This window comes from Diachasmimorpha longicaudata, chromosome 7 (assembly GCF_034640455.1).
Source record: "Diachasmimorpha longicaudata isolate KC_UGA_2023 chromosome 7, iyDiaLong2, whole genome shotgun sequence".
NCBI lineage: Eukaryota > Metazoa > Arthropoda > Insecta > Hymenoptera > Braconidae > Diachasmimorpha > Diachasmimorpha longicaudata.
The window spans coordinates 77,326-104,150 of NC_087231.1; the positions used below are offsets into that span (position 1 = coordinate 77,326).

Below are 26,825 nucleotides of genomic sequence, written 5' to 3' on the forward strand. Positions count from 1 at the left end.
GTTCTCATTTTAAAATCTGCGGAGATGAAAGTGGCAATATTGTCTTTTCTCATGAAAACTCCATCCCTGGTCTCACTAAAAACATTCAGAGGGATGCGCTTGGTAACTCTTTTTCCATGTTTAACAATTTTATCATTTTGGGGAGCTTCTTCATCTGAAGAGCTTATGCGATCATCATAATCACTGATGACGTCTGGGAACTCTTCATCTTGAAATGTCACATCATGGGGTAAATTTTCGGACTCGGAGTGGAAAACACGACTGGTGATTTCCATGTGAAAAATTGGACACTCCTGGCATACACGACCACTGACGTTAGAATGCGTTTCCTTATTGCCGGTGAAAATTCTACTTAAAAAACTCTGATTACTAGGACTTCCTTTAAATGACTCGAGTGTTAGTATACTATTTTGTTTTTCAATCACCTTTTGTAACTCAGACAGATCTAGCATGCTAGTCTGTTTCTCACTCATACTATTTTTACTATTTTTACTATTTTTACTATTTTCACTATTTTTACTAGGCATGTCGTCTTTGCGCCATGCTTCCGGGCCCGGATATACTAAGAACTCACTAGGAAAAGGGGAAAACTCCAGTGGGTCAACATCCTCGACGGATAGTAATGTGTCCGTTCGGCATTCATTCTGATCCATAGAAATATCCTGACCCCCGGTAATTGCTTTTCCCTTTTGATTACTCTGGAATGGAGTGCCTCCAATTCCACTCGTTTGTTTATTTACTATTTCAGAATTTTCTGAACTCACTGGTCTACTCGGTAATCGTTCATTCACTGACATTCTATCTAATGAGCACATCCTCAGGAAGTCTACTAAGTTTTCTTGAAATATTAAACTTTTGGTGAACTTTACATTTGCAATAGTTAGTTTCGACAAATCGACAGGATTCCGTGATAATGCATCTGCATTACCATTTAATCGTCCTGGTTTATAGATAACTTCATACTCGTATTCTCTCAATAATAAAACCCAACGGAGTAGTCGTGATGCAGGATCTTTAATTTTGTGTGCCCATACTAAAGGTCTGTGATCGGTATATAATTGAAACTTCGTGCCATATAGATAAGGCCGAAAGTGCTTTACAGCAAATACAATGGCATATAACTCTTTTTCGATAACAGAGTAGTTGAGCTCAGCTCCTCGTAATAATTTCGACGCATAAGAAATGGGTAAATCGCGACCTATTTCGCCTTGACTAAGAACAGCCCCAAGAGCATAATGAGAAGCATCAGTGGTCACAATGAAAATCTTTTTAAAATCAGGAAATTGGAGAATCGGTTCTTTGCATAAAAGATCTCGCAAGTGTTCAAAGGCATTCTGACATTCGATAGTCCACATAAAACTTTTATTCTTTTTCAATAGTTGGGTTAATGGACGAGAAATCTTAGCTAAATTGGGGATGAAGCGTCGGTAATAACCAATAAGTCCAAGAAATTCTTTGATATTCTTAGCACTTTTCGGGACCGGGAACTGCTGCACTGATTTTACTTTCCCTGGGTCAGGAGAAATTCCTTTATCACTTACAATGTGACCCAAATAAGTGACACTAGTTTGTAGAAATCGACATTTGTCAATCTGCAAAGTCAATCGACTTGTGCGCAGTCTACCCATCAATCTCGCGAGTTTTCTCTCGTGATCTTCTAAGGAGGAAGCATAAACTACTATGTCATCTAAGTATACAAAAAGATCTGCACCTTGGAGCCCAGTGAGTACCTGGTCCATAAGACGTTGGAACGTCGCTGGTGCGTTTTTTAGGCCAAAGGGCATTCTGGTATAATGGTAATGACCATTCGGGGTGGAGAATGCTGTTTTGATTTTATCCGCCTCATTCATGGGAATCTGGTGAAACCCAGAGGCCAGATCGAGAACTGAGAAATATTTTGCACCTCCTAACTGGTCCAAAATGTCAATAATGTTGGGAAGTGGATATGCATCTGAAATTGTTTTCTCATTAAGATGACGAAAATCTATGACCATTCTCCATTTCTTATTACCGGCTGAATCTAACTTCTTGGGTACAATCCAGATCGGGGAGTTATATGGGGACGATGAGGGTTCAATTATATCAGATGCAAGTAAGTCTTTAATTTGTTTCTGAATCTCCTCTTTATGAATTTGGGGGAACCGATATTGTTTAGTAGAAATAGGAATTTCATCTATAGTTGGAATTTTATGGGTCATAACATTTGTTCCTTGTAATCGATCACCTGGGAGCTGAACCTGATAAGGGAATTTTGAAAATACTTTAAGAATACTAGCTTTTTCTTCGGAATTGAGATTTTCTAAGTGAAGACTCTTCTCAAGTCTCTTCATTCGCTCTTCCACGGATTCAGATTCAATGCTGTAGCATGTCCTAATTGGTTTTTCAGAAAATTGCTCAATTTCTTCAATGTATTGAGCTGGAATACTGAGTTCCTTTTCCCCCTCGTTGCAATTAATCAAGAAAATCCACATTAATCCTTTATTATTTGTTACTAAACATTCTCCTCCAAATATTTGCTCTCCCAAATTTAATCTTGGCAAATATCCTTGTTTAATTTCATTATTTAATACTTTAATTCCAACTCTTTTCTTGCAACGAGCTGGAATAGTTACTCTGGTTTGCATCAATGGAATAGTAATTCCCCTAGTATCTAAGTGCAAACTACTATCATTAAAACAGAGGGTTGCTTTCTCATCATTTAAAAATTGGGCCCCTAATATGCCATCGTATTTAATGGGAAAACTCGTGCAAACAATTTGAAAATTGCAAGGGATGGAGTCAAACGTGATTCGAGCCTCGCCGATTGTGTATTCAGACCCTGAAGTGATACCCCTCAACTCAAATCTTACATTTCGATTAATATTAATATGCGGTTTCAATGAACTTTCCTTTAAGAGATTGATATCCGCCCCAGAGTCTACAAGGAGTCAGTTTCTCATATCCTTCAAGTCATCACTCGTGACTGCAACACACGGGAGTGTCATTTGGTTTGCTTGATTGATATTGACTGATGCCTTTTTCCTAGGATTTTCAATATTTGATTGAGAGGTTTGTTGACGTGTATTGTTGCTGAAGGCTTGACAATTCCGAGTTGAGTGCCCTACAGTTTTACAATTAACACAATAGCCTGGTTTGTATTTGCTATAACATTCATTTTTCATATGTCCGGCCTTTCCACATCCATAACAAATTCTGCTATTCTTGCGCGATTCACCGAAATTTTGTGAATTACTTTGTGCAGTATTAACTCGAACTGAGGGAGATTTATGGGATCTGTTGTGTAGATTATACGGTACACGATTTCCGAAATGATTAGATTGATTGTTACGCTGTGTTTTTAAATTCTCAAAATTTCCACTCTGTTCACCCCTGAAAAGGTTAGCACGCTGTTCAATTTCTTTTTGTTTTTCTATCGCGACTTTAATTGCCATTTTGAAATCTACGGGTTTTTCTACTGATACGCGTGAACTCAATTCACCCCTGAGACCACGGATGAAGCTGTCACGAGCCCCCTCATGAGTAGTTACCAAAAGTCCGGTTGAAATTTCAACTGGGTATTTTCCTTTAATTAATTCAGTAATTCCCTGTACCACAACATTGATTCGAGCGACATAATCCATAATTTTCTCGTTTTGTTTTTGATGAATATTTGCTAATAATCCCTGCCACTGGGAAAGAGTCTGACAAGGCGCGTAAGCCTGTTTGAGATTTTCAAAGATATCTGCAAGACTTGTAGAAGCCTCATTACTCACATACTGACTTGCTGACCCGGAAATTCTGGATTTGATCAATTGTGTAAAATACATGATATGTGACGAAGATGCCATAGCAACTGCTTGCTTGCACAAATCAATGAAATTATTTACTGTCATATTTTCCCCATTGAAATTTGGAATTAAATTGCTGATATCTTTGATAGACATGATTGGCTGTGACTGATTAATTGATTGAACGTTTATGCTTGATCGTGATCCTTGACTACTCGAACCCGCCTGACTCTCTGATTGTGAAATATCGCTCACATTCAGTTCGATTCCTGATTCTTCAGGTTCTTTTCTCGTAGGTTGTCTAGTTTTCCTGGTGGATGCCATTTTGTTTACTAATCTATTTTAATTTTCCTACAGTTAACAAATAATTTTGATAGTATAAAATCTAAAGCTTCTCTCTTCGAAAATAACTAATTTTAAATTTAAAATGTGCTCTTCTAAAGGTATGGACAAGACTGCGGCCTATAACCAGTGCATTTCTCTACTACTCAGTAAAACCGCAGAAAACCTGAGCAATACACCGGAATGTCCACCCTGAATCAATAATCTTATATCTAGACTTACAAATTTTACAATCTCCAATAATCCAACAGGTTCTCTCCATTCAGTTTTTCTCACTCAGATTTCACTGGATTTTCACAAACTGTCCATAATTCCACTTAAGCACTTCACAATCCTTGCGATGAAACTGCGTTGTTTCCTCTCTCTGCAAATCCTTGATGAATCCTTTGGCTCCAAACAGCTCGAAAATCTCCCGGCTGCAACCACTGGAACTTCCAATTTGAATTTTCGACGAATGCGGCTATCCCACCGCTGTCACCAATTGTTATGTCCTATCAAGTCACTAGTAGGACGGTGGCGCCATTCACGAATATTTGCGCCAAGGTTTAAATTCGTGGAATCCGTTAGCCGCTAAACCTCTAATGAGGACTCCGTCGATGTCAACTCGTTGAAAGGAAATAATTGGATTCAGGTTTTTCCAAATAAAATCAATGCAAACACCAGTCCTTAGGAGAGCACGTAACACACACTTTATTTAATAAGTTTAAATCTTATTTTAAGTCTCGAATTATTAATAATGTTTCAGAGAAACTAACAATTCAAATTAGACTGAAATTTGGCGATTAATGATTTGAAGAGAGAAGCGGCAATGAAACAAGTTAGAATCGTACTAAACTAAACTTAACTAATTTTCCAAGGGTTGGGTCCTACAACCCCCACTAGTCTATATGTTGCGCACGCAACTTGGTCGAGAAAAAGGGAAGAGGGGTAGAATAAGGAAAGCGGGGAAAAGGAAAACGCGTGACATCGCGTTTTCTCTGTCAAGGGACTCAGGCCCTCAGCTTTCGATACAATGGACAAAGACCTCACACGTGTTGGATCTAAACATGAGCAAAAACAGAACTGGTACTTTACGACCTAGACTGTATGGACTCGAAGATTTATGATTTCCTTCTCAAGTTTCAAGTTTGGAAAAAATGTTGATCCAACGAATTTTACGGGTAAATAAATGAGAAAGCTAAACTCAAGATGTTTAAGAATTATGTGTAACGGTTTTTCCCACACTGGTGGTGTTGTTTTCATTGTTCATTGTCCATTGTCCATTGTATCTATTTATTTTGTGCGTATTTTCGACACTGATAAAAAATATAAAAATTAAGATTAATTTAAATTTCGCGGACTAAGATTAATGATGTTTAGTGACATCTACTGGCTATCGAGCTCAAGACATCACAGAATTACCGCTAGGGAATTTTCTAGGGGATTTGACCGACGTGGTAGAGGGCTACGGAGAAGGAAGTTTCATTACTTCTTTTGTCTCTGGGGGACCTAAATTTTACACTTATCGCGTAAAAAAACCGGACGGCAGTATCGCGGAAGTTAGCAAAATAAAAGGGGTTAGACTGAATTATGAATCGCGTAAACAAATTCATTACGACTCGATTCGCGCGCTCGTTGTCGATAAAGCAGATCCCTACCAGATCGACTATCATGGTATTCGTCGGACAGTGTATCATGACGTCATCACGAAACCTGAGAGTAAGATCGTACGTGCGACAGGCCCAAAACGGCGGCTTGATGGTTTCGCGACACTGCCCTATGGTTTCAAAAAACCGCGATTTAACCGCTGCTAGTTGGCGCGCACTGTTTATTTGAAAATTAAGTATTTTATGCATTTAGATTGATTGTAGTAGTTTTGTATAATATTGTTATGCACGAAAAACGTTTGTAGGCCTACATTATTTAATAATTAATTAAACAAATTAATGAGTAGGGGCTATTCCTCCACTCGCTTAATATTTTATTGTAGCGTCGAATAGTTATTATCAATAGATAGGGAATCGTTAGTAGATGATAAATAACCAAATTCCATATTTTTAAGTTTATTTGTTCACTAGATATTCATTATTTAAAAAATGGGGCCCTACAGTGTTTACATTTGCGCAGAGCCGCCTGGTGGCAGGAGGCGGCCCTACGTTTTTACCGACACTGTGGAATTCTGGGAATCTACGTTTGTGGGAGGGGTTACCGATTCTCAGGGGCGCCACCGTCAGCTTTGGCTGGCGGGTTTTTAGCCGTTCGTATTTCGAATTGAAATACGAAGTTTCAAAAACCCGCGGCCCACGAAAATGAAAATTATCTGTAAGAAAAATGTATGTTATAGAATGAAAAATAAATAAATGAATGAATAAAAATTAAAAAAGACTCCCTTTACACTTATTCCCACCCAATTCCTATTTAATAATAATTTCAAATTAAAAGGAGGAAATGTCTAAAAAAGAAGGATGACAAATATTTATCTTAAAATTTTTTTATTAAAAACTTAAAACTAAACTACAAGTTTTTAAATAATAATAATAAAAATAATCATAATAATAATAATTTAATAACAATTTAAAAATAAAAGAAGTGAACATTTAAGAAAAAAAAAAAAGGAAAACAAATATTTATTTTTGAGAAAATATTTTATTCAAAAAAAAAACTTAAACTAAAATACAAATTTTTGTTTATATATTAAAAAAAATTTTTTTTTTTTTTTTGCTTTCTAATTTAAAGCTAAGGGAAATAAATAAATAAATAAATAAACAAGAAAATATTCATTTAAAAAATTTTTCTTTATTCAAAAAAAAACTTAATCCTAGAATACATTTTTTTTTTTCTTATTTTTTTTTTAATTTTAATGTAAGAGTTAGGGGGGGGGGGCAGCGGCTTCAGTCCCACTGCTCCAGGTCCCAATTCTCCTGGGTCAGGTCGGGCTGGGCGGGCTCGTCCCCGAAGAGGACCCTGAGCGCCCAGGCATCCTCCACGTCGTACAGGGTGAGCACCTGCTCACCCTCGGCCTCCAACTCCCGCGCCTCGCGCCTCAGAGCGCGGACCCACCGTGCTCTCGGGGTGTCTGGGCCGACACCTCCCTCCCAGCGAGCTCCGCGCTGTAACAAAAAAAAGAAAAAAACACATTAATATTAAATATATCTATGATTATAAGAAAATGAGGAAAAAAGGGGGTATTTCAGGAAAGGAATGACAGGAAGGGGTTAGAGGGGATAAAGGGAATAGAGAGAGAGAGAGAGAGAGAGAGAGAGAGAGAGAGAGAGAGAGAGAGAGAGAGAGAGAGACCCAACTCACCAGATATTCCTCGTCATCGGCATCCGCCAACCATTTGGCGGCCCTGTCATGGAGATCCTGGATGGCGAAAATATTTTCGCCATCCAGGGTTTCACCCTCGGCGTCCTCCCACCGCAGCCACGCGTTGGCCGCTCTGAGGTATTCCCTCTCCCTCCTGGTAGCCTGCATCTGAAAAATGAAAAAAAAAAAGCACAATGAATTAAAAATTTAAAAAAAAAAAAAAAGCCGAACAAAATGGATTTAAAAACTAAAACAAACGAAAATCAAAAACTAAAACAAAAATATGAAAACGAAAAAATCCAAAAACTAAAATAAGCCGGATGAATTTAAAACTAAAACAAACGAAAACCGAAAAATCTAAAAAACGAAAACAAACGAAAAAATCAAAACTATAGCACCAAAAATTTAAATGAAAAAAAAACGCGGATTTGAAATTTAAAAAACGCGAAACGTATAGGCATACCGACATTTAAACAATATAAAAATACGCGAAATGAAAACCAAAAACAAAAAACCCAAGAATATAAAAATACGCGAAATGAACCCACAGACGCGAAAAGATGAAAATTTAAAAACAAAATTTAAAAACAAACCGCGAAACACATATAAAAAATCGCGAGAAAAACCGCGAAACCCACGAAAAACATGCAAAAGATATGGAAAAAACTTACCTCGCGGGCTAAGTGCTCTTGGCACGCTCCTGCACATGTCACTTTCACCATTTTTTTCAATTTTTTTAAAAAAAAACACACAAAAAAACACTAAAACTTGAAGATCACTGTGGTCTTCGGGATGTCGGTGGTGAAAGAGGGCGAATAGTGGGACCTCACGGTTTATATAACTTTTGCCCCACTATTTCGCCCTCAACCCTCTAAGCTGTAAGTTAGAAGGAGATGAGGGTAAGGATATATGCGGGAAAGACGAGGAAAAAGTCAAAATTGTTCTCTAAAACCCTCTAAACAACGAGAAGGAAAGAGACAATAAACGAAAGCCTACAGGATGCCGACGAAGAAGAAGCGAGAGAAATTTCTCCTAGCTTCTACGAGCAAAAAAAAAGGGCTGGGGACAGGAGAGGGAATATTGGGTCTTGCCTAGCAATAAAAAAAAAAGTCAAGACTCACAGGTAATGCAATAAAATGTATGACTTTTATTTCAGCTATTCAAAAAATACAAACATGTTTAATGAATTTTTAGCCCGAACGGTTACTGGGTGATAACGGGGTGAAATCAAGACTCTGGATGACCAATCCTTCATCATCATCATCCCCGCTTTGATCCAATTGCATCGCAATTTGATCAAGCTCTTTTTGGCGCTGCGTTGGAGCCCATCGCCCTTCGTAATCGTCCTCGCGATTCCTTTGTTCTAGATTCGCGCCCAACGCGACTAGAACGGCCTCGATTTCCTCGCTAGATTTTCGCGGTTCTGAAACAAAAAAACAATACAAGATTAGCTTAAGTCAATCTAATCTAAAAATTCGTATGATTGATTGATTAAGTACTTACTTGTAGGGGTTGAGGCCGCGAAATTCATTGATCCATGCTGAGCATCTTCACCCTCGCGTTCCAGGATTAAATTAATTACCGATGGAGTGCTGGGAATGATCTCGATCGATGAATCCAATTCCATCATGGGCTCAGGGATGATATCCTTCGATGTGTTGTCCTTGGATCGATTTTTTTCTGATTCGCGAGCTCTAAATTGTCTTTGTTTTTCCTTAGCTAGTTCGCGACGTTTTTCGCGAGCGATAAAGTCGGCCTTCTTTTTTTCCGCGAGTTTTAAACGTTTTTCGCGAGCCTGTATTTTTTTCAGATCCTTTTTCTTATCAATGTAGTTCACTTGATTGAATAAATCAAGATCTTTTTCTAACATATTAATCCATAACTTTTTTTCTTCTGTACTCACTTGCATGATTACACTTGTTTTTTTATTATTGACTTTCAGGATTTTAGAGCCACTTTGAGTGCTACCGGCTGATTTATGGCCCAATCGTCTGGTTGAGTTTTTTTTCTTCATCTTTTCAACCGTTTGGAGGTCAAAGTCAATATTTATGACAGGGGCTGTCTTGGAAATTTCACGTCGTTGGAGTTTCACTTTTTTCACTATTTTTTCAATTGATCTTTTCTCATCACTGTTATATTGCACTACACGATCACTAATTATCTTAATTCCGTTTTGATTGGCCTTGTTTCCACCATATTTAGATTTTTTAGGTTTAAAAGTTCCAGGCTGATAACCTGATTGATAACTGGATTTTGGAGATGAGTTCATTTGACTTGATGTCATTTTGACGTAAAAAACGTAAATGCAGTAAAATGATCTCACTGGGGTCCTTGATGCATCCCTAGTTTAGAGGAGGAGGGGCTAAGTTTTCCACACTTTTTGAAGATTTGCCCTTGGTGGGGGGTCCTTTGCATACCTGATGGGGGCGGATGCTCGAGTTTTCCTTTTTTTTCGCCCCCCCACTTGTTTTGCATTTGTTGGCTATTGAAAGGAAAGGTCAATGATTGGCCCATTTCCTTTCTTGTAGACCAATGTCTCCTCCCCCGCAGGGAGATAATATTCTTCCTCACACGCCCTAAAAAAGTAGTACCAATAGAGTTTTTCCCCCACTCCTGCTTTGCATAATCTTGTGTGTTCTATGCAGTCGAAAAAACCATTTGACTTCGACATTTTATATAATAATACATCACTATTATGCACAATTGCTTTAGTAACCACAGCCAAAGTTTTTGCATTTTTCGCATATTTCTTTTCATTTAATAAATTCGCGATTGCAATGCTTCTCAAGGATGGAGGATTATATCTCATTTGAAAATTCGATTCGATTTCTTTATTAGATTCTGCAGGTTCTTCATTGTAACATACTTTAAAAGTCGTACACATGTCTATGCCCTCATCTTGAGAGTGTAATTTATCCCTGCGATATCTGATATGGATTTTATTCCATATTTCACCGAGAAATTTATATTTGCATACGCAAGAAGGATCAACAAGGAAATCTTCCACTTCGCATTCCAATCCTGACCCTATCGCGATTTTCCGCGCTTTTGTTGGACTGCACATGTCATCACTATCTAGGTAATCATCATCGGTATATTTATCAACACATACGCGTACTCTTTTCTGGCGAAATTGAGGCTTTTGTCGTCCCTCATACGATTCGCGACCCGCGAGATATTTTTTAAGGGACTCTAAATCGTAACTTGCAAAGTTTTTAGACATTTTTACTATTGCAATGCCTTTTAACGAATGACAACAAACGCGTCACTCGATTTAACAAAAAAAATCGGTATAGGAAGGTTCCATGGTAAGAGTGGGGGGTGCCGCGCAACATACAAAAACCGCGAAAGTGGGGCGCATGTGTGACGCCGCCGCCACAGAACTCCCTGCGGTGGGGGATAATGTGTGACGGTTATAGGTCTGTCATGCGTATAGTGGGGGATTCTGTCCCCCTCCACTCTCATACGTAGCGCTATAAAACGCGGGTGCTCGCGGTGGATTTGATTCAGTCGTCCTGATTTCACCCATTCATTTTTTCAACATGGAGAGCAACAAACAAAAGGGATTCAGTGATGCTGAACAGCATGTGGTCTTGTCTCAAGTTATATCTTTGAATAGATCAGAGACAAAACAAATTCGTGTCGGCTTAAAAGTTACGTGTTTCGGTCAATTCGTCCCGGTTGTGCAATTTATGGGCGTACGCCCGAAACGCGCCATATTGTCAATGACACGAGAAGAATGGACCCTTTTTTTCAACGATTTGGATGCTGTAACCGATTACTTTGACCCTGAGAAGTTCCACCCAAAGATCAACCACAATCTACCTGCAAAGGAATTTGGGGCCATAAACGTGAAATTCCACCGCAGTTTTGAAAATCCCTGCGTGACCTTTGTTCGCAATGATGATGCAAATCAGACTCCCATAATGATGATGGGACAGAGCATCAATACATTGAAAAACAAGGCTGCATGGATTAATCAGTGGCTGGATTTCTTGGAGACATTGCCTCTCAAGGAATATAAGGAATCGCTTGTACAATCAATTAAAGGAATTGCTATGAATTATATGGATTATAATAGAATGCCTGCCACGGAGGATCTTCATCATCGCATACGCGTAAATTTCGAGGAAATTTATCTCTTGGCTCGCGATGATCTTCGACGTACAATACCCCACGAAAATCTTGGTTATTTGTATCAATTATTTGGAGAATTATTCCATAATTGTTACAATTATTTGGATAAATTCGCGGGAGGGGCTTACAGAATGCCCTCATATTGAAAAACCATACACATATGATTTTATGTAACTCATTTGTAAAATGGAACCTACGATTTTATGAAATATAAAAAAAGATAAAATTTAAACCCTATGTTTAATTATTTATTACAAAAACCCTCAACATCTTTTCAGGTATAAAAAAGACGGAAGGCAAAAAACATTTTTGAACTTTAAATAAAAAAAAAACCTTTTAAAAGGAAACAACATGCAATAAAAGAGAGAGAGAGAGAGAAAAACATAGTCAAAAAAAAAGGAGACATCGTTGAGAACTTTTCCAACGGTCTTCCATAGAAAGGGAAAATTTATTATCCTAAAAAAACCTGTAAAAAAAAAAGCATTCATTTACTGCGCCATTCATGCCAGGGCATTGCGCAATCCTCCATCTAAAAAAAAAATAATGGGCCAGTTTCCCTTAACACGTGAACGACATTCCATTGCATAACAATGGAATGCTTTCAGGCGTTTTGGGACCTGCCCGCATTCCTTGCCACCCACCCACCACCCACTTCCTGTCGAACAAAGACATTCTTTTGGGGACCCTCACCCCAGGGGGCCCTAGAGCGGCGACGTCCTCCTCAAAGGACAATGGGGAAAACGTGTTCGGACACGTCTGGAAAAAGGGGGGAAGGGGGGCGATTCCTGGAAGAAAATTCGCCAATCGTGCCCACTTACTACTTACAGTGTCTATGAAATCGTCCAGATGCTTTCTCAGGTCTTCACCTTCTTTCATTTTTTGTGACACTAACTGCATTAACAACAACCCTTTTGGGGCCGGTCTGCTCGATTGAAACTCGTCCTTGAGTTTTAGCCACGCTTCTCTGGCCGTTACACACTTTTTCACATGTTTTAATATCGCTTTGTCTATACTTCGAATAATTTCCGAAAATGCCTTTTCATCTGCTATAGTCCAGGTGGCGAATGATGGTTCAGTCTCTGCTGGTCGACCTCTGGATCCATTTACATAACTCCATAATTCACACTTAATTAGTGTTGCCTTCATTTGCAACTCCCATGTATCGTAATGGTCTTTCGTTAATTTTTCAAATTTTATCGTTGTGCTCGACATCTTAATTGGAATGATTTCCCTCTTCGGTACTTTCACAAGAACTCGGTATAAAGCACGTTGGTCACAACGGTCTTCCCGTTTCGCCTGAATACGACAATCACCAATCGTTAATTTCCTCGATATCTAAATATCTTAATACACTGGTTTCCCTCTTCGGTACGCCAAAAACTTACATTGGTCGCCAACGGTTTTTCTCGTGACGCCAAAAAAACAAAAAAAAAGAAAAATGTATCGTTAACGGTATTCCCGTAATACGAAATCACACCACGCTGCTCACTTTTACAAGTCGTCTTTTAAACACTAACAACTCGTTTTTCTGGGCCCATAACCTGTTGGATGTTTAGGAAATAATGTGAGCAGAAACAATCACTCCAATAATTGATAAATATATTTCAGATTACCACAGTATTCATATACTAGAATCCGGCAGTGTTAATTTTATTGGAAGATTTTGTGAGTGGGGGTTTGAGCGGAACTGTCGATAATTTTTCTTCTGAGGAATCCCGGGAAATTAAGAATTTTCTTGTTATAAGTTTGTATAAAATTAAGGCTGATCCAGGGCACTGGGTCGATCGGACACCATCGGAATATTTCGGGAGTGGGCTCGGGTGCCATGAGGGGTTACTCTGACCACATACCTCACTTCGTGTTCATCCATCATCAGTATCACAACGCAAATATCGGATATTATCAGGTTTTTGTATCGTGGCTTTTATCGGATTGAATCATCTTTCATACTATCAGTTTTGGTTAATTATCATTGAATATTGTGCAATTATCATCATCATAATTATTGGAAAACTATCAAGTGTGAATAGTGTATATTTTTGGTTAAATTATATTGGATCGCCATAAGGCAAAATCAACGTGTTTTTCGTCACCATCCCGAGTTGGAAAATCATCTCTCCACTTCCGCTTCCAATCCACCCTACCCGGTTAAAAACATCAAATCTCTAACAAATTGGTCCTTCGAGCCGGATTTGGAAGTGTTTAAGTGAAGTGGCGATTAATTTAAACATTAACATTGGGACTCGGAGACGTGGTGACGTCATCGATCGGGAGTGAGGGAAAGCAATCGCAACAGAGGAATGTTGTTTTGATTTCGACGTGAGCTCGAGTTTCGACCAACTGGACAGTTTTCATCTCGTAAACACGAATATCACAGTAAGTCGAAAATTATTATCAGGGGTTCTCATCAACAGAAGGTCAAATTGGGTTTCTCATCGGCGTGTTTTCATATCTGTGGAAAGCGGTTCTCATCAACAGGGTTTTCCCTCATCACAAGGCGGTTAGGATCATCGGGAGGTAAACAACGGGGCTCCCTATCAACGAATTTAGTTAATTCCAAATTAAATCGGGATTATCATGTCTGACGTGGAGCATAGTCAGAGTGAGGATGATCAGGAGAGCAATGGGGGAAAGACGCCAACCCCTTCAGTCCATCAATCAGATCATGGAGCGGATATGGAGCAGACACAATTTGAGCTGCTCTTAACACTACAATTTCAATTAAAGGATCGTCTAAGGGATACTCTCACCACTATCCAAGGGTACACGGTAGATATAGTCACACCGGAACGGCTGAAGGGGAGGGAGAGAATCATCGAGACACACTATGGGGAGTTCCGATCCAACCATGTGAACATCATCAAGGCATACCCATCACACATGGCTAAATCGGATTACCTCACGCTCGACACCTACGGAGAAGTCATGGAGATTTATGAGCTAGCGATAGGGGCAATCGCATCGTTACACGCTCAGATCAGGAAGATCAAGGTCGAGCAAGAGGAAAGCGACAAGGATTATCTATCCAAACTGGATATCAAGGTCTTCGATGGGAAGTTTGAGGAGTGGAAGACGTTCGAAGATGTCTTCACTTCAATCGTCAAATCCAGAGCAAAGGTGGGAGCTGTTCAGAAGATGATCAGACTCCAGAACGCACTCAAAGGGGAACCATACAATATGATCTCGAATCTACAGGTCTCAGCGGAGAACTTCGAGATCGCCTGGAAAAAACTCAAGAGTCATTACGACAATCCTAGGTTAATCATCTCGGCTCACATCGATCACATCTTGGATCTCAAGCCAATCAATGAGAAATCAGCGAAAGGCTTATCAAACTTGGTTCATCAGGTTAATCAAGCTCTGGATGCATTGAAAACTCTTGGTGCTCCGGTGGAACACTGGGACATGATTGTATCAAGAATAATCAGAAGGGTCATCGATCTGGACACCAAGAAGGCTTGGGAAGTACATCTGGGATCGGAAAGGAATCCCCGTCCTCTCAAGGATTTCCTCGAGTTTTTGGAGGCCAGAGCTCGAGCCTTGGAGAACGTAGAGAGGGAAGACCCGGTGAGGACATCCAAGGTCAACATCTCGGCTAAGAACTCTATCTCGCAGAAGGCCATGGGGAAATCATCAATCTACACCTATCAGGCATCAGGGAACTCATCAAACACCGACAAATCATCATCAGGGCCTTCTTGTCGACACTGTGACGGTTCACACTGGCTAGGGTTCAAGTGTGACAAGTTCATGGCTAAGACTCCACTGGTACGCAGGGAATTCATCACCAACAGCAAATTGTGTTATAATTGCTTTGGTCCTCATCGGGCGGATCTCTGCAAAGACACACGTCATTGCCAGAAATGCAAGGGCCCACATCACACATTGATTGATGATGGGTCCTTCGAACATCGACAGGAATTGGAAAGACAGAAGAGTCGACCATCAGCTTCAGCAATCGAGGAAAACCAGGGAGATCACGGAGCATCCGGATCGAGAGGTTAAGTATCATTTTTATTACTTTATTTTGGCAAATGATACGCCCCTCATCTGGTTGTCTCCATCCCTAGGTTCATCATCAACATCATTATCACTGAGTTCAACGGAGACAGAGAGAATTTACGACTCTCTCAACTCTTCAGAGATCTCACAGGGGAGTGAATCAACATCAAAGGCATCGGGATCAATTGAGAGCTCAATTGGTCATCTTCAAATATCAGCAACATCATTGGCGAAATCAGAGACATCAGGGTCGTCCTCTGACATCAAGGTCACACATCAATCATCATCGAATTCAGCGAGTCAACGGGTTGTGCTGTTGGCAACAGCTAAAGCACTTGCATCAACATCAACTGGTTCTCATCATACGGTCAGGCTTCTGATTGATCAGGGATCAGAGGTCACATTCATCACTGATCAAATGGTACAACTTCTTCGTCTTCGTCGATCATCATCACATCTCAGGGTCTATGGAATAGGAGGCCTGGAGTCAGGGTTGACTCGTGGAGCAGTAAAGGTCAAACTTCAATCTCGGTTCAACAATCAACATCAGATCGAAATCACTGCCCACATCCTGGCCAAGCTCACATCAACATTACCATCAATTCACTGTGCAAAGGAAGAGGCAAATCATCTTCAACATCTTCAATTGGCGGATAACAACTATCTTAAACCTGGTCCTATCGACATTATCATCGGGGCTGATCATTATGGTCAAATCATTGGGCATGAGGTTATCAAATCTCCGGATAATCAACTTGTTGCGCAACAAACCATCTTTGGCTGGATAGTTTCTGGGACGGTCTGCTGTACAGACTGCAAGCCGAAGTCTTCTCTAACTGCAGTACGAGAGTCTCCGACTGAGCAGCTGTTGGATCTTCTTAAGAAATTCTGGGTCCAGGAGGAACTTTCATCATCTAAGGAAATTCTTCTCAATCAAGACGATCAGGAGTGTGAATTACACTTCAGGAAAACACATTCAAGAGACAGTGAGGGACGGTACGTAGTACGCCTCCCACTCAAAACATCACTATCAGCATTGGGAGAGTCTAGGAGACATGCTCTACAATTGTTAAACCGAACGGCGAAGAACCTGGAATCAAATCAAGAGTATGGGAAACTCTACAAGGACTTCATCAGGGAATATGAGGATCTGGGACACATGAGACGTGTCTCAGAGGAATCAGAACCATCAGTGAGCTACTATCTGCCTCATCACGGTGTCTTAAGGGAAGACAGCATCACCACAAAACTCAGGGTGGTCTTCAACGGTTCCAGCAAGACAACATCAGGAGTGTCACTCAATGACATAGTTCATGCAGGAGGAAAACTGCAAACGGAAGGCTCAGACGTTCTCATCTGGTTGAGAACTTTTCGGTTAATCGTCGGAACGGACATTGTGAAGATGTTCCGTCAAATCAAGGTTCATCAAGAAGACTGGGATCTTCAAAGAATCCTATGGAAGGATGAGGAGGGGAAAATCATCACATATCAATTGACAACGGTGACGTATGGGCAAACGTGTGCACCATGGTTGGCTCTACGAGTTCTTCAACAACTCGTGGAGGACGAGGGACATCAATATCCACTGGCGGCTGTCTCTCTATCCAAAGGGAGATATGTCGATGACATCTATGGGGGAGCTGATTCTGAGGAACAACTCAAGGAACTCATCAATCAGCTCATCAATATTTGCATGGCTGGCGGCATGCCACTGCAAAAATGGATCTCGAATCATCAAGGAATCCTACAGGATCTTCAATTATCAACAAAATCCACATCGGCGGTAGAATTCGAGGACAAAACGGTCAAAGTATTGGGACTGTGCTGGAACCCTCATTCAGACAGCTTCATCTATAAATCAAGGAAGCCATCAACGGAAAAAATCAACAAAAGGACAATCCTCTCAGAGATCGCCCAGATTTACGATCCTCTGGGACTCATCGGACCGGTCATCATCAGGGCTAAAATCTTCATCCAAGAGCTGTGGCTTCTCAAAATTGATTGGGATGATCCACTGCCCTTGAGTCACATCAAACGTTGGAAAGAATTCAGGGAGGAATTCTCAAATCTGGATCAAATATCAATCCCACGGTGGCTTCAAACATCATCGACTTCAAGGAACATCCAACTTCATGGGTTTGCTGACGCATCGAATCAGGCAATGGGTGCCGCAGTATACATCAGAGTGGACAATCATCAATCTGAGCCATCAGTCATCTTGGTGAGTGCAAAAACCAAGGTCGCACCACTTAAGAAAATGACAATTCCTCGCTTGGAATTGACAGCTGCTGTCATCTTAACCAATCTGGTAATCTACATCAGGAAGATGCTGGAGAAAGAGAATCTACAACTCTTTCTTTGGTCTGACTCCACGGTGGCGCTCACATGGATCAATGGACACCCATCAAGGTGGAAGGATTTTGTTCAGAATCGAGTGATCAAAATCCAGAACTCATTACCAGCAGCTGAATGGAAACATATCAGGGGAGTCGAGAACCCAGCAGACTGTGCATCACGGGGACTATCACCAGATCAACTTGTAAATCATCAGCTGTGGTGGAATGGTCCATCATGGCTGAAATTATCAATGGAAAACTGGCCATCATCATCATCAACATCAATCGAATCTACGGCAGAAGCAGCACTGGAGGAAAGGCCAGTCTCTGCACATCCGGTGGCACTAAATCTGGAGAGACCTCAAGATTTCTTGGAGAGGTACTCTACACTCGACAGGTTGCTCAGGATCTCGGCGAGAGTCCTGAGAGTCATCAACAACATGAGAGGGGAGCCAGTCCCAAGAGAATTAGATCTCTTGCCAGAAGAACTGGAGGAGACCAGAATCTTTTGGATCAACTATACACAACAGGAGAGTTTTGGACAAATCATCAATCGCCTCATCAATGGACAAGACATCGCAAATAATCATCCAATGGCACGGTTGATTCCTTATCTGGATGAGAATCAGACCATTCGCCTAGGCGGGCGGCTGAAACGATCAAATCTTCAGCCAGAAGCCAGGAACCCATCAATTCTACCAAGACAATCAAGACTTACATCACTGGTCATCGAGGAGGCTCATCGGAAAACTCTTCATGGAGGAGTACAGGCGACGTTGGCACACATCAGACACAAATATTGGATCATCGGGGGTCGTCATCCTGTAAAATCGCATATTCGCAAGTGCGTCATCTGCGCACGACATCGAGCCATCAGGGGACAGCAGCTTATGGGACAGCTGCCTCCAAGAAGAATCACATCAGCACGGCCATTCAATCACGCAGGGGTGGACTACGCAGGTCCTATCAAAATCAGCATGTGGAGAGGATCAGGAGCTCGACAATATCATGGGTACATTGCAGTTTTTGTGTGTCTTGCCACATCAGCAATTCACCTTGAACTACTCACAGATTTAACATCACAGGCATTCATCGAGACCTACAAACGATTTACTGGAAGGAGAGGTATCTGTGCTACACTTAGCAGTGATAATGCTAAGACCTTCATGGGAGCAAACAATGAGCTGGGCAAGCTTTTAGACGAATCAAGGAAGGAAATTCATCACATCATCAACGAACTGGCATCAAACGGCACAAAATGGATCTTCATCCCACCGCAATCACCCCACATGGGTGGGAAATGGGAAGCTGCGGTGAAATCTGTGAAATTTCATCTAAAAAGGCTCACAGGGAATTTAGTACTCACGTACGAGGAACTCAATACACTCATCATCCAAATCGAGGCACAACTTAACTCGAGGCCTCTCTGCGCTCTATCAGACGATCCTGATGACTGCAGAGCCCTCACACCTGGACACTTCATCATTGGGGAGCCCATCAACGCAGTTCCAGAGCCATCACTCATCAATCACAAAATGGAAGGTCTCACAAGGTGGAAAATGATCGCAAGGATTGCTCAGCAATTCTGGGACAGGTGGTCAAGGGAGTGTATGCATCATTATCAAACTATCTACAAATGGAAAAGATCAACGGATGATATCAAGGTCGGAACACTAGTCCTCATCATTGACGAGAGGTATCCACCAACAAAGTGGCCTCTAGGACGAGTATCAAGGGTTCATCCAAGTGATGACAATCTCACAAGGGTGGTAGACATCACAACTGGGGCAGGAGGTGCAAATACCTACACCAGACACATCAACAAGGTGGTTCCGTTACCAATCAGCACCGAGGAGGAAAACCAACAAGAGTATCATTCATCATCATCCGACGATGAAGGCGGGCGGAATGTATAAAATTAAGGCTGATCCAGGGCACTGGGTCGATCGGACACCATCGGAATATTTCGGGAGTGGGCTCGGGTTCCATGAGGGGTTACTCTGACCACATACCTCACTTCGTGTTCATCCATCATCAGTATCACAACGCAAATATCGGATATTATCAGGTTTTTGTATCGTGGCTTTAATCGGATTGAATCATCTTTCATACTATCAGTTTTGGTTAATTATCATTGAATATTGTGCAATTATCATCATCATGATTATTGGAAAACTATCAAGTGTAAATAGTGTATATTTTTGGTTAAATTATATTGGATCGCCATAAGGCAAAATCAACGTGTTTTTCGTCACCATCCCGAGTTGGAAAATCATCTCTCCACTTCCGCTTCCAATCCACCCTACCCGGTTAAAAACATCAAATCTCTAACAAAGTTGAAGTGATTATTTCCCTTTTATTTATTTTTCTTATTGATTTATTTATTTATTTTTAATATTTTTATACTCTTTTTTTTTCAGTGATTCGCCCAGTATCGGTGAATGGATTGGGTCGACAGACAGCTCGGCGATCCCGTGTTTCGATTCATGTGGGTCGTCAGTCGACTCGTCGATCTCGTCGCTTTACGCCCGGGGATTGGAGTGACAGGCTCTCCATTTCCCCTCCTGTGGCCCTTTGGTATCGACGTAGGTTGGGGCTATCGGCGTCCGTTACCGCCGCCTTGTTGGTGGGACGGGCTAGACGGATTTTGGAAGGATCGGGTGAGTCCCCTTTTCGTTATGTGGACGTTCCGACTGCCCATTGTCCTTTTGCGGAGCGTCAGGCCTGGACTCTCTTCGACCGCGTCGGTCTCGTGAACCCGCGGGCTGGTGGCCGTTCTGTGCGCTGTTCTGCTGGCCATTGTCCAGCTGCTGAGCGTGAGGTTCGGGCCATCGGTGATGACAACTCCCAGGATGGTGGCCATTCTAAACGACCTTTGCCCGTGGTGCCTGGACCGTCTTCCCTCAGCTGGGGTGGTTCTCGCCCAAGTGCTGGGCATCCTCGAGGTTCCGGCCGTCGACGAGGATCCAGGTGTCGTTTCCCAGAACCCCGACAGTCGTCGGTGGTTCCGTCTGGTTCAGCTGTTGCTCCTTAGCTGGTAAGCTGATACCCTTTTTGTGTTATCATTATCTTCTATGCTGTGTGTGGTGTTCCTAATCTCTTTCTAGGAATCCTTCCTTTTCTCCTTTCTTTTTGTTCTTCGTTGACGGGTGATCGTTCAGTCATCGTCCGTCTGTCACGTCGTTCGTTTGTGATTTTTATTGTCGTATAATGGTCTTATCCGCTGGCGATCCGATTGTGCGGGTGTTGGAGGAACTCATTGAGACAGTTCCTTTCGTTGGGTCCTTGATTCGTGGTGGTTCACGGTTCTACGATATCCCCGGATTGTTGTTGGAACCTCTTCCCTCTTGGGTTCCATAGGAAGTTTTGGAGTATCGTATAGCTCTCACTCTTCCCGCCATTCGGTCTGGCCAGTATTTTGGGTTGGGATTGAGCGATGTTCTCGATAGCCAGCGGTACTCCTGTGAGATGACGGGTCATCATTTCTGGGTTCCGGGTTACGAGGTTGGGGATTATGACGTTATTCTCCCGGTTCCTTTGGTAAGGTTTTCCCCCTCTTTTTTTTTATATTTAATATGTATTCTCTTTTGTCGTTCCGCAGTCCTTTCCCTGGGGAACTGTTCAAGAGGTCACTGACCTCTGGCTTACTTTGACGGTGGAGGGTTATTATCGTGTCCCTGTTTTCCCATTCTGCCCCGTGTCTTTTCTTTGATCTCCTTTACGATGCTTGTTGCAATCGTGTTGAGAGTATCCTCAAGATGGCTATTAATGGTGAGGCTCGGCGACAGGAGAATTTGCGCCTATGGTTGTCGGGTGATTTTTGTCTCCCTCGTCTTTTTATTGAGGGTCCCTACCCGGTGGTGAGTTATCCTCTTTTTGAAGTGAAAACTTCTTATGGCGCGTCGGGCACTTTTGTGAGTGAGCATTTTCTCGTGAACTCGCGACAGATGAGATTTTACAGCGATGCCAGATGCGGGACCCACACGTCTCCCACTGCCCCACTCCGCAGCAGTAGTTGCGCGAGGGAGTTGCGCATGAAACCCCCACGCGTGGGATTTTTGCCCCCGTCTGGCATCACTGCTATTAGTATACGCATAGGTATATATGAGCTGTTTCCTTCTCCAGCTAGGGAAACAACTTCCTGTTTCACAACAACAGTTACATTAAAAGAATACAAGTTTGGCGCTAGCGTTTAAAACGGCGCTGCATTTAAAGTTTGAAGTTGATAAATTTGTACAAAATTACAGAAAATCTCGATATTTTGGAGAATTAGGAAAATTATCAGTATGCTCATTTCAGCTAAGAATTAAAAATTATGCGAAAGCCGGAAAAGTAGGAAAACCCGAAAAATCAAAAATATACTCAATTTAGTAGAGAATTTCACTAGGGACGTGAATCGACGATCGGAAAAAATATATATGCTACGATTATAGCTTTAAAAAAATCTCCATTTTTATTTTTGATTATACATTTGTCTTGAAAATGGATGCGATTTTATATGAAGAATTTGATTTAACGATTGTGACCTTTTCCCTAATTATTAGTTAATAAATTAGAGGGCGGGTCAAATGTTAATTAAAAAGGGGCAGAGGCTGTTATCAAATATATTTATTCAAAGTAATAATTATGGAAATTACAATATTGTGGGTCAAAGTACAATTAATTGAAATTATAATAATCATATAAAGAATGCCTGTTTCTGGAAATTCTCAGGGGCGGGGGGCAGGCAGGTCGCTTGTCGGACCACTTTTGAGATTATACAAAGAAAAAAGGGGGTGGCTCTACATTTGAAACAAAAGGGGGAGAATTGAGGGATCCAACAATAATAATAATACGAATAATACAATGATTTATTTATTTATAACTAGAAAAGAACAAAGTTAATTATCACCGTTGGAGGGGTTCCGGGAAACGCAATTGGGGGAGATGATGCCGCTGGGCGATGAGGGGAAAAGAAAGGGTACTCACTCGGGTGATGCCAATTTTCCTTATTTCTGGGGGTTCTGTCCTCCTTATTTGGGGTCCTCCGGGTCTTTAGCCTCTTCCTGAGGGGCAACAGGTTGATCCTGGTGCAGGGTGAGCCTTTCTTCCAGCTCTGAAGTCCTGGGCCACTTCACCGATTCTCCGCGATTTATTTTAATAATATGATTGATGGGCGCACTCAATCGAGATACGCGGTAGCGTATCGGCCAAGTACACGTTTCATACGCGAAAGATCGCCGAACGCTACCAAGTATCTATACACCTCACAACTTCCCCTTCCACTACCTCCAATCCTTTTTTCTCACTTAATAACATTATGCGATAATTTAGGTGAAAACTGCCCTTAGTTACGTAATATAAATCGCGTATCAGCTTTCCAGTGAACCAATTATCGGTTTTATTTATGGAATATTAAGGAAAATATGCGCTAGTAATTTCCGAAAAATAAAAATAAAACAGCTGTATTTTTAATTGATGAAGTAAAACAAATAATTGTTAATGAATTTCGTACCTCAGGAATATTGTGATAGATAATATAAAGAAAAGTCTGTTAATTATTATTAAATATAAAATCATCTATGTCCATGTTAAATATGAGTCTAGTTAAAATATAATATGGCGTAACATTATTAATGTTAAAATATAATTATAAGAAAAACTTAAACGTACGAAGGTATTTGAAAATGTGAAATATTAAGTAGACAATAGAGAAAAAGACTGTTTATGTAAAATAAGAAAAGTAGGTGATCACCGGAGACAAGAAGTTTGTGATGAATTTGACAATAAAAAAAAATAATGGACCTTATAAAATGTCTAAACTAATTTTTTTGCGTTCCTTTTTCACATTGTTTTTTTCTTCTATACTTTTCTATTTTTCGTTTTTATTTATTCAAAGGTTATCTTGTTAATATACCTAACTTAAAGAAACCCCAAGGAATACCAATATCTGCGGTCAAAATTAGAATAAGCTACCGGGGTAAGGAATAGGGAATAAAAAGTTAGAAGTAAAAATATTCAAAATATATATATATTTCTCATAAAAACATAAAAAACAATACAATTCACTAGAGACTTTTTAACATTAGTATAAAAGTTTCTTTACGTGAAAAAACTTGAAAATTATATTTGATATAGTATTAAACAAAGCCGATACATGCCACCTATCCATGAACACATCAGTACACCTAACCAACAGGGGCATGTACCGGCACCAACGATTAGCCTATGAAAACAATTGAAAAATGAAAAAATACTTCACGTGTGAACAGCTGAACAAGGAAAGGTGCTTAGATTTCGAGATTGAAACCCCGTTTGGACAGACCTAAATCCTTCAATTCCACCCCCAACATCCACTCACTCATCATCACTCTAGCTCTCGTATAGTCTACAGAAAAAATTAAAAATAGTTGATACATGCTAACTGTTCAGGAAGACATCGGTACAGCTAACCAAGAGGGGCATGTACCGGCGGCAACAATTAGACTACGAAAACAATCGAAAAATGAAAAAATACTCTACGTGTGGACAGCTTAAGAAGGAAAGGTGCTTAGGTTTCGAGATGGAAATCCGGTTTGGACAACCCTTTATCCTTCAATCCTACCCCCAACACCCACTCACTCATCATAACTCCAGCTCTCGTATGGCCTCAAAAAAATACAATTAGCTGACAACTTCTTAACATTAATATGAAAATTCATCTAGGTAAAAAAACTTGAAAAATATATTTGGAAAAATAGTAAAAATCTCATAAAAATCAAAAATAATTTTTGAAAAAAATGGCCAAGTCCACGTTTCAATGCATTATGTTATGCACGGTTTCGTTAATTTCACTGTTGTCAAAAAATTCTAAAAATAAAAAAAAAGCCAAGCTTGTATAAATACACTGCCTTATTTACAAAGCCACCACTCTGAACACAAGATTTATGCCAAAAACGCCTGATATTTGGTCGAAAAAAAAAATTCAAAAAAAACGCCGCGACCAACGTACTTGGCGCGGTTTTTTCTACTAACGAGGAGTTAGCTTAGGAGGTTCTTTACCCTGAAGCATACTTCAGGATCAGGAACTATATTGCCACCGGAGGTGCTTGCAGATTATGAGATGATATGTGTTTTATTCAAATCAGTTAGAATCCCTCCATGGTGTAAGCCCAGAGCTGCTCAATAGTGCAACCCTGGAATTAGGGGAATTTTTAACTTATACCATTGGATAATCTGGCATCCACAGATCAATAAGTCTTGCACCGTAAGGCAGCAATGACGTTTTTGTCCAGGGACACTCCCTGCACCCAATCTTATGATGTAGGTCCTATATCTACCGTTTATAGCAGTTCTCACCTGATGGGGTTTTTTAGAAACCGCGTCAAGTACGTTGGTCGCGGCGTTTTTTTTGAATTTTTTTTTTCGACCAAATATCAGGCGTTTTTGGCATAAATCTTGTGTTCAGAGTGGTGGCTTTGTAAATAAGGCAGTGTATTTATACAAGCTTGGCTTTTATTTTATTTTTAGCATTTTTTGACAACAGTGAAATTAACGAAACCGTGCATAACATAATGCATTGAAACGTGGACTTGGCCATTTTTTTCAATTGTCTTAATCGGCAGCCGAACGACGAGTGACGAGTAATTGGCCACTTGAGGAACTCCTCGAAGTATTCGGGGGTCCTCGGCCCAATTTCGTCTATTTCCGGGGTGGGTTATTTGTCTTCCCCTGATCCACCGATCGATGCTTGTGGGCATCTTCGAGGGTCGAGGGGCGGCGGGGTGACGCACTACGCAACGTGCGTGTGCGCCCATTGTCCTGGAGCGCGTGGCGAACAGGGGACTGCGGCGGGGGGGACGCGCTACGTCATCGTCTTCTTTTTTCGAGTGTGAGCGTGGCGAGTAGGGGACCGCGGGAAGGAGGGGGACGGCCTACGTCATTCTATCCTTCAGTGGTGCTTCTTTTGGTGTTTCTCGCGCTGTCCGAGCGTGGTGAGTAGGGGATCGGGGGAAGGGGAAGGATTTAGGGGAAGGGGTTCTCCAACGGTGAATAAATAAGTATGCGAATAATGGTAAAAATAGGGGGCGTGCGGAGGGGAAAATCAACATAACCTCTAAGGTTATGTTGCCTCGTCACACCACATTGCCTTGATAAACTTGATTTTTTATATACAATTTCTCATGTCGCGAGCGCACCTAAAAATGTTCACCCAAAAAAGGCCCCAACGCGCCATAAGTTCAAGTTTTCACTTCTGGCTGCACTCCCGGAGTGCAACGAGTTTTTTTTTCTGGATGACTACTAAATTTATGGATTTTTTTTAGGCTCCTCGTATGTAGCAATACGGGGACGATCCTCTGGAATATCGTCGATATTTGTCCGGGGATGCTACTCTCAGGGAGGAGATTGTAGATGAGTACGACTGGTTTGCCTACTTTGAGTATGTTCGTGGGGATGCTTTTGTATTTGTTTTTTTTTCTTTTTTCTATTTATTTTTCCTAACAAGTGATCCTTATTTTTACCAATCTTTTTTATACTTGTTTTCTTTTCAGGATCGTCTTCGCGGTGTTTGAGGCTGAGGAAATCCTCGCGGTTCTTCTGTTGCGGCCATCGTATTGACCTACCCTGGTTTACTCCGTCCAGGACTTATATTTTTTTTTCTTCTTCTTTGATAAATATTTTTTTTTTTGAAAATTTCATTGTTGTTTTTGTTTTCCACATCCAGCTCGCCTCCAGTTCGGTTTCCGGAGTCAACTGCTGCCAAATTAGGTGATGCCTCTTCTTTATTTATGGTGAGTTATGATTTTTTTTTTAATTCAGAAATTTTCTTTCGGTTTTATTTCGTCGTTTCGTTTTTTTCTAATTTCAGTTTTCGGGGCGGTTTTCGGTTTCCCTCAGTCGCGCTTTCTTTAGTTTGTCGCAGTGTACGATTTTCGATCTCCTTTCCATTTGGAGATTCACGTTGTTGTGATTCAAAATTTCTAGGATACGGTATGGT

General features: G+C 41.0%; 3 protein-coding genes across 3 annotated transcripts in view; 1 reads left to right on the forward strand and 2 right to left on the reverse strand.

Annotated features, from left to right (window-relative positions):
* Positions 1-13,307, reverse strand: part of LOC135164717 (uncharacterized) — a 36,094-nt gene extending 22,787 nt beyond the window's left edge. Inside the window, exon 1 of the mRNA XM_064125337.1 lies at positions 12,353-13,307. The gene's annotated coding sequence lies outside the window, so the exon portion shown is untranslated. The remainder of the gene's footprint in view (positions 1-12,352) is intronic.
* LOC135164719 (uncharacterized) overlaps positions 1-26,505 on the forward strand; it is a 51,635-nt gene extending 25,130 nt beyond the window's left edge. Inside the window, exons 2-3 of the mRNA XM_064125338.1 lie at positions 20,290-20,906; positions 26,380-26,505. Of these exons, the coding sequence (XP_063981408.1) occupies positions 20,290-20,903 (614 nt within the window). The 3' untranslated portion in view covers positions 20,904-20,906; positions 26,380-26,505. The remainder of the gene's footprint in view (positions 1-20,289; positions 20,907-26,379) is intronic.
* Positions 6,967-7,708, reverse strand: LOC135164545 (uncharacterized). Its single transcript, XM_064125001.1, has 2 exons — positions 7,395-7,708; positions 6,967-7,198 (listed from the first exon to the last, which is right to left on the reverse strand). Exons 1-2 carry the CDS (start codon positions 7,560-7,562, stop codon positions 6,980-6,982), a joined length of 387 nt encoding a protein of 128 aa, XP_063981071.1. The 5' UTR covers positions 7,563-7,708; the 3' UTR covers positions 6,967-6,979.
* Positions 26,506-26,825: the final 320 nt, after the last annotated feature.

What these genes read in the sequence shown, in the direction of transcription:
- LOC135164545 (XM_064125001.1), bottom strand. Translation starts at nt 7,562, where the DNA reads ATGCAGGCTACCAGGAGGGAGAGGGAATACCTCAGAGCGGCCAACGCG. An exon ending in CCGATGACGAGGAATATCTG is followed by an intron (nt 7,199 to 7,394) that starts GTGAGTTGGGTC and finishes TTTTTGTTACAG; the next exon opens with CGCGGAGCTCGCTGGGAGGG.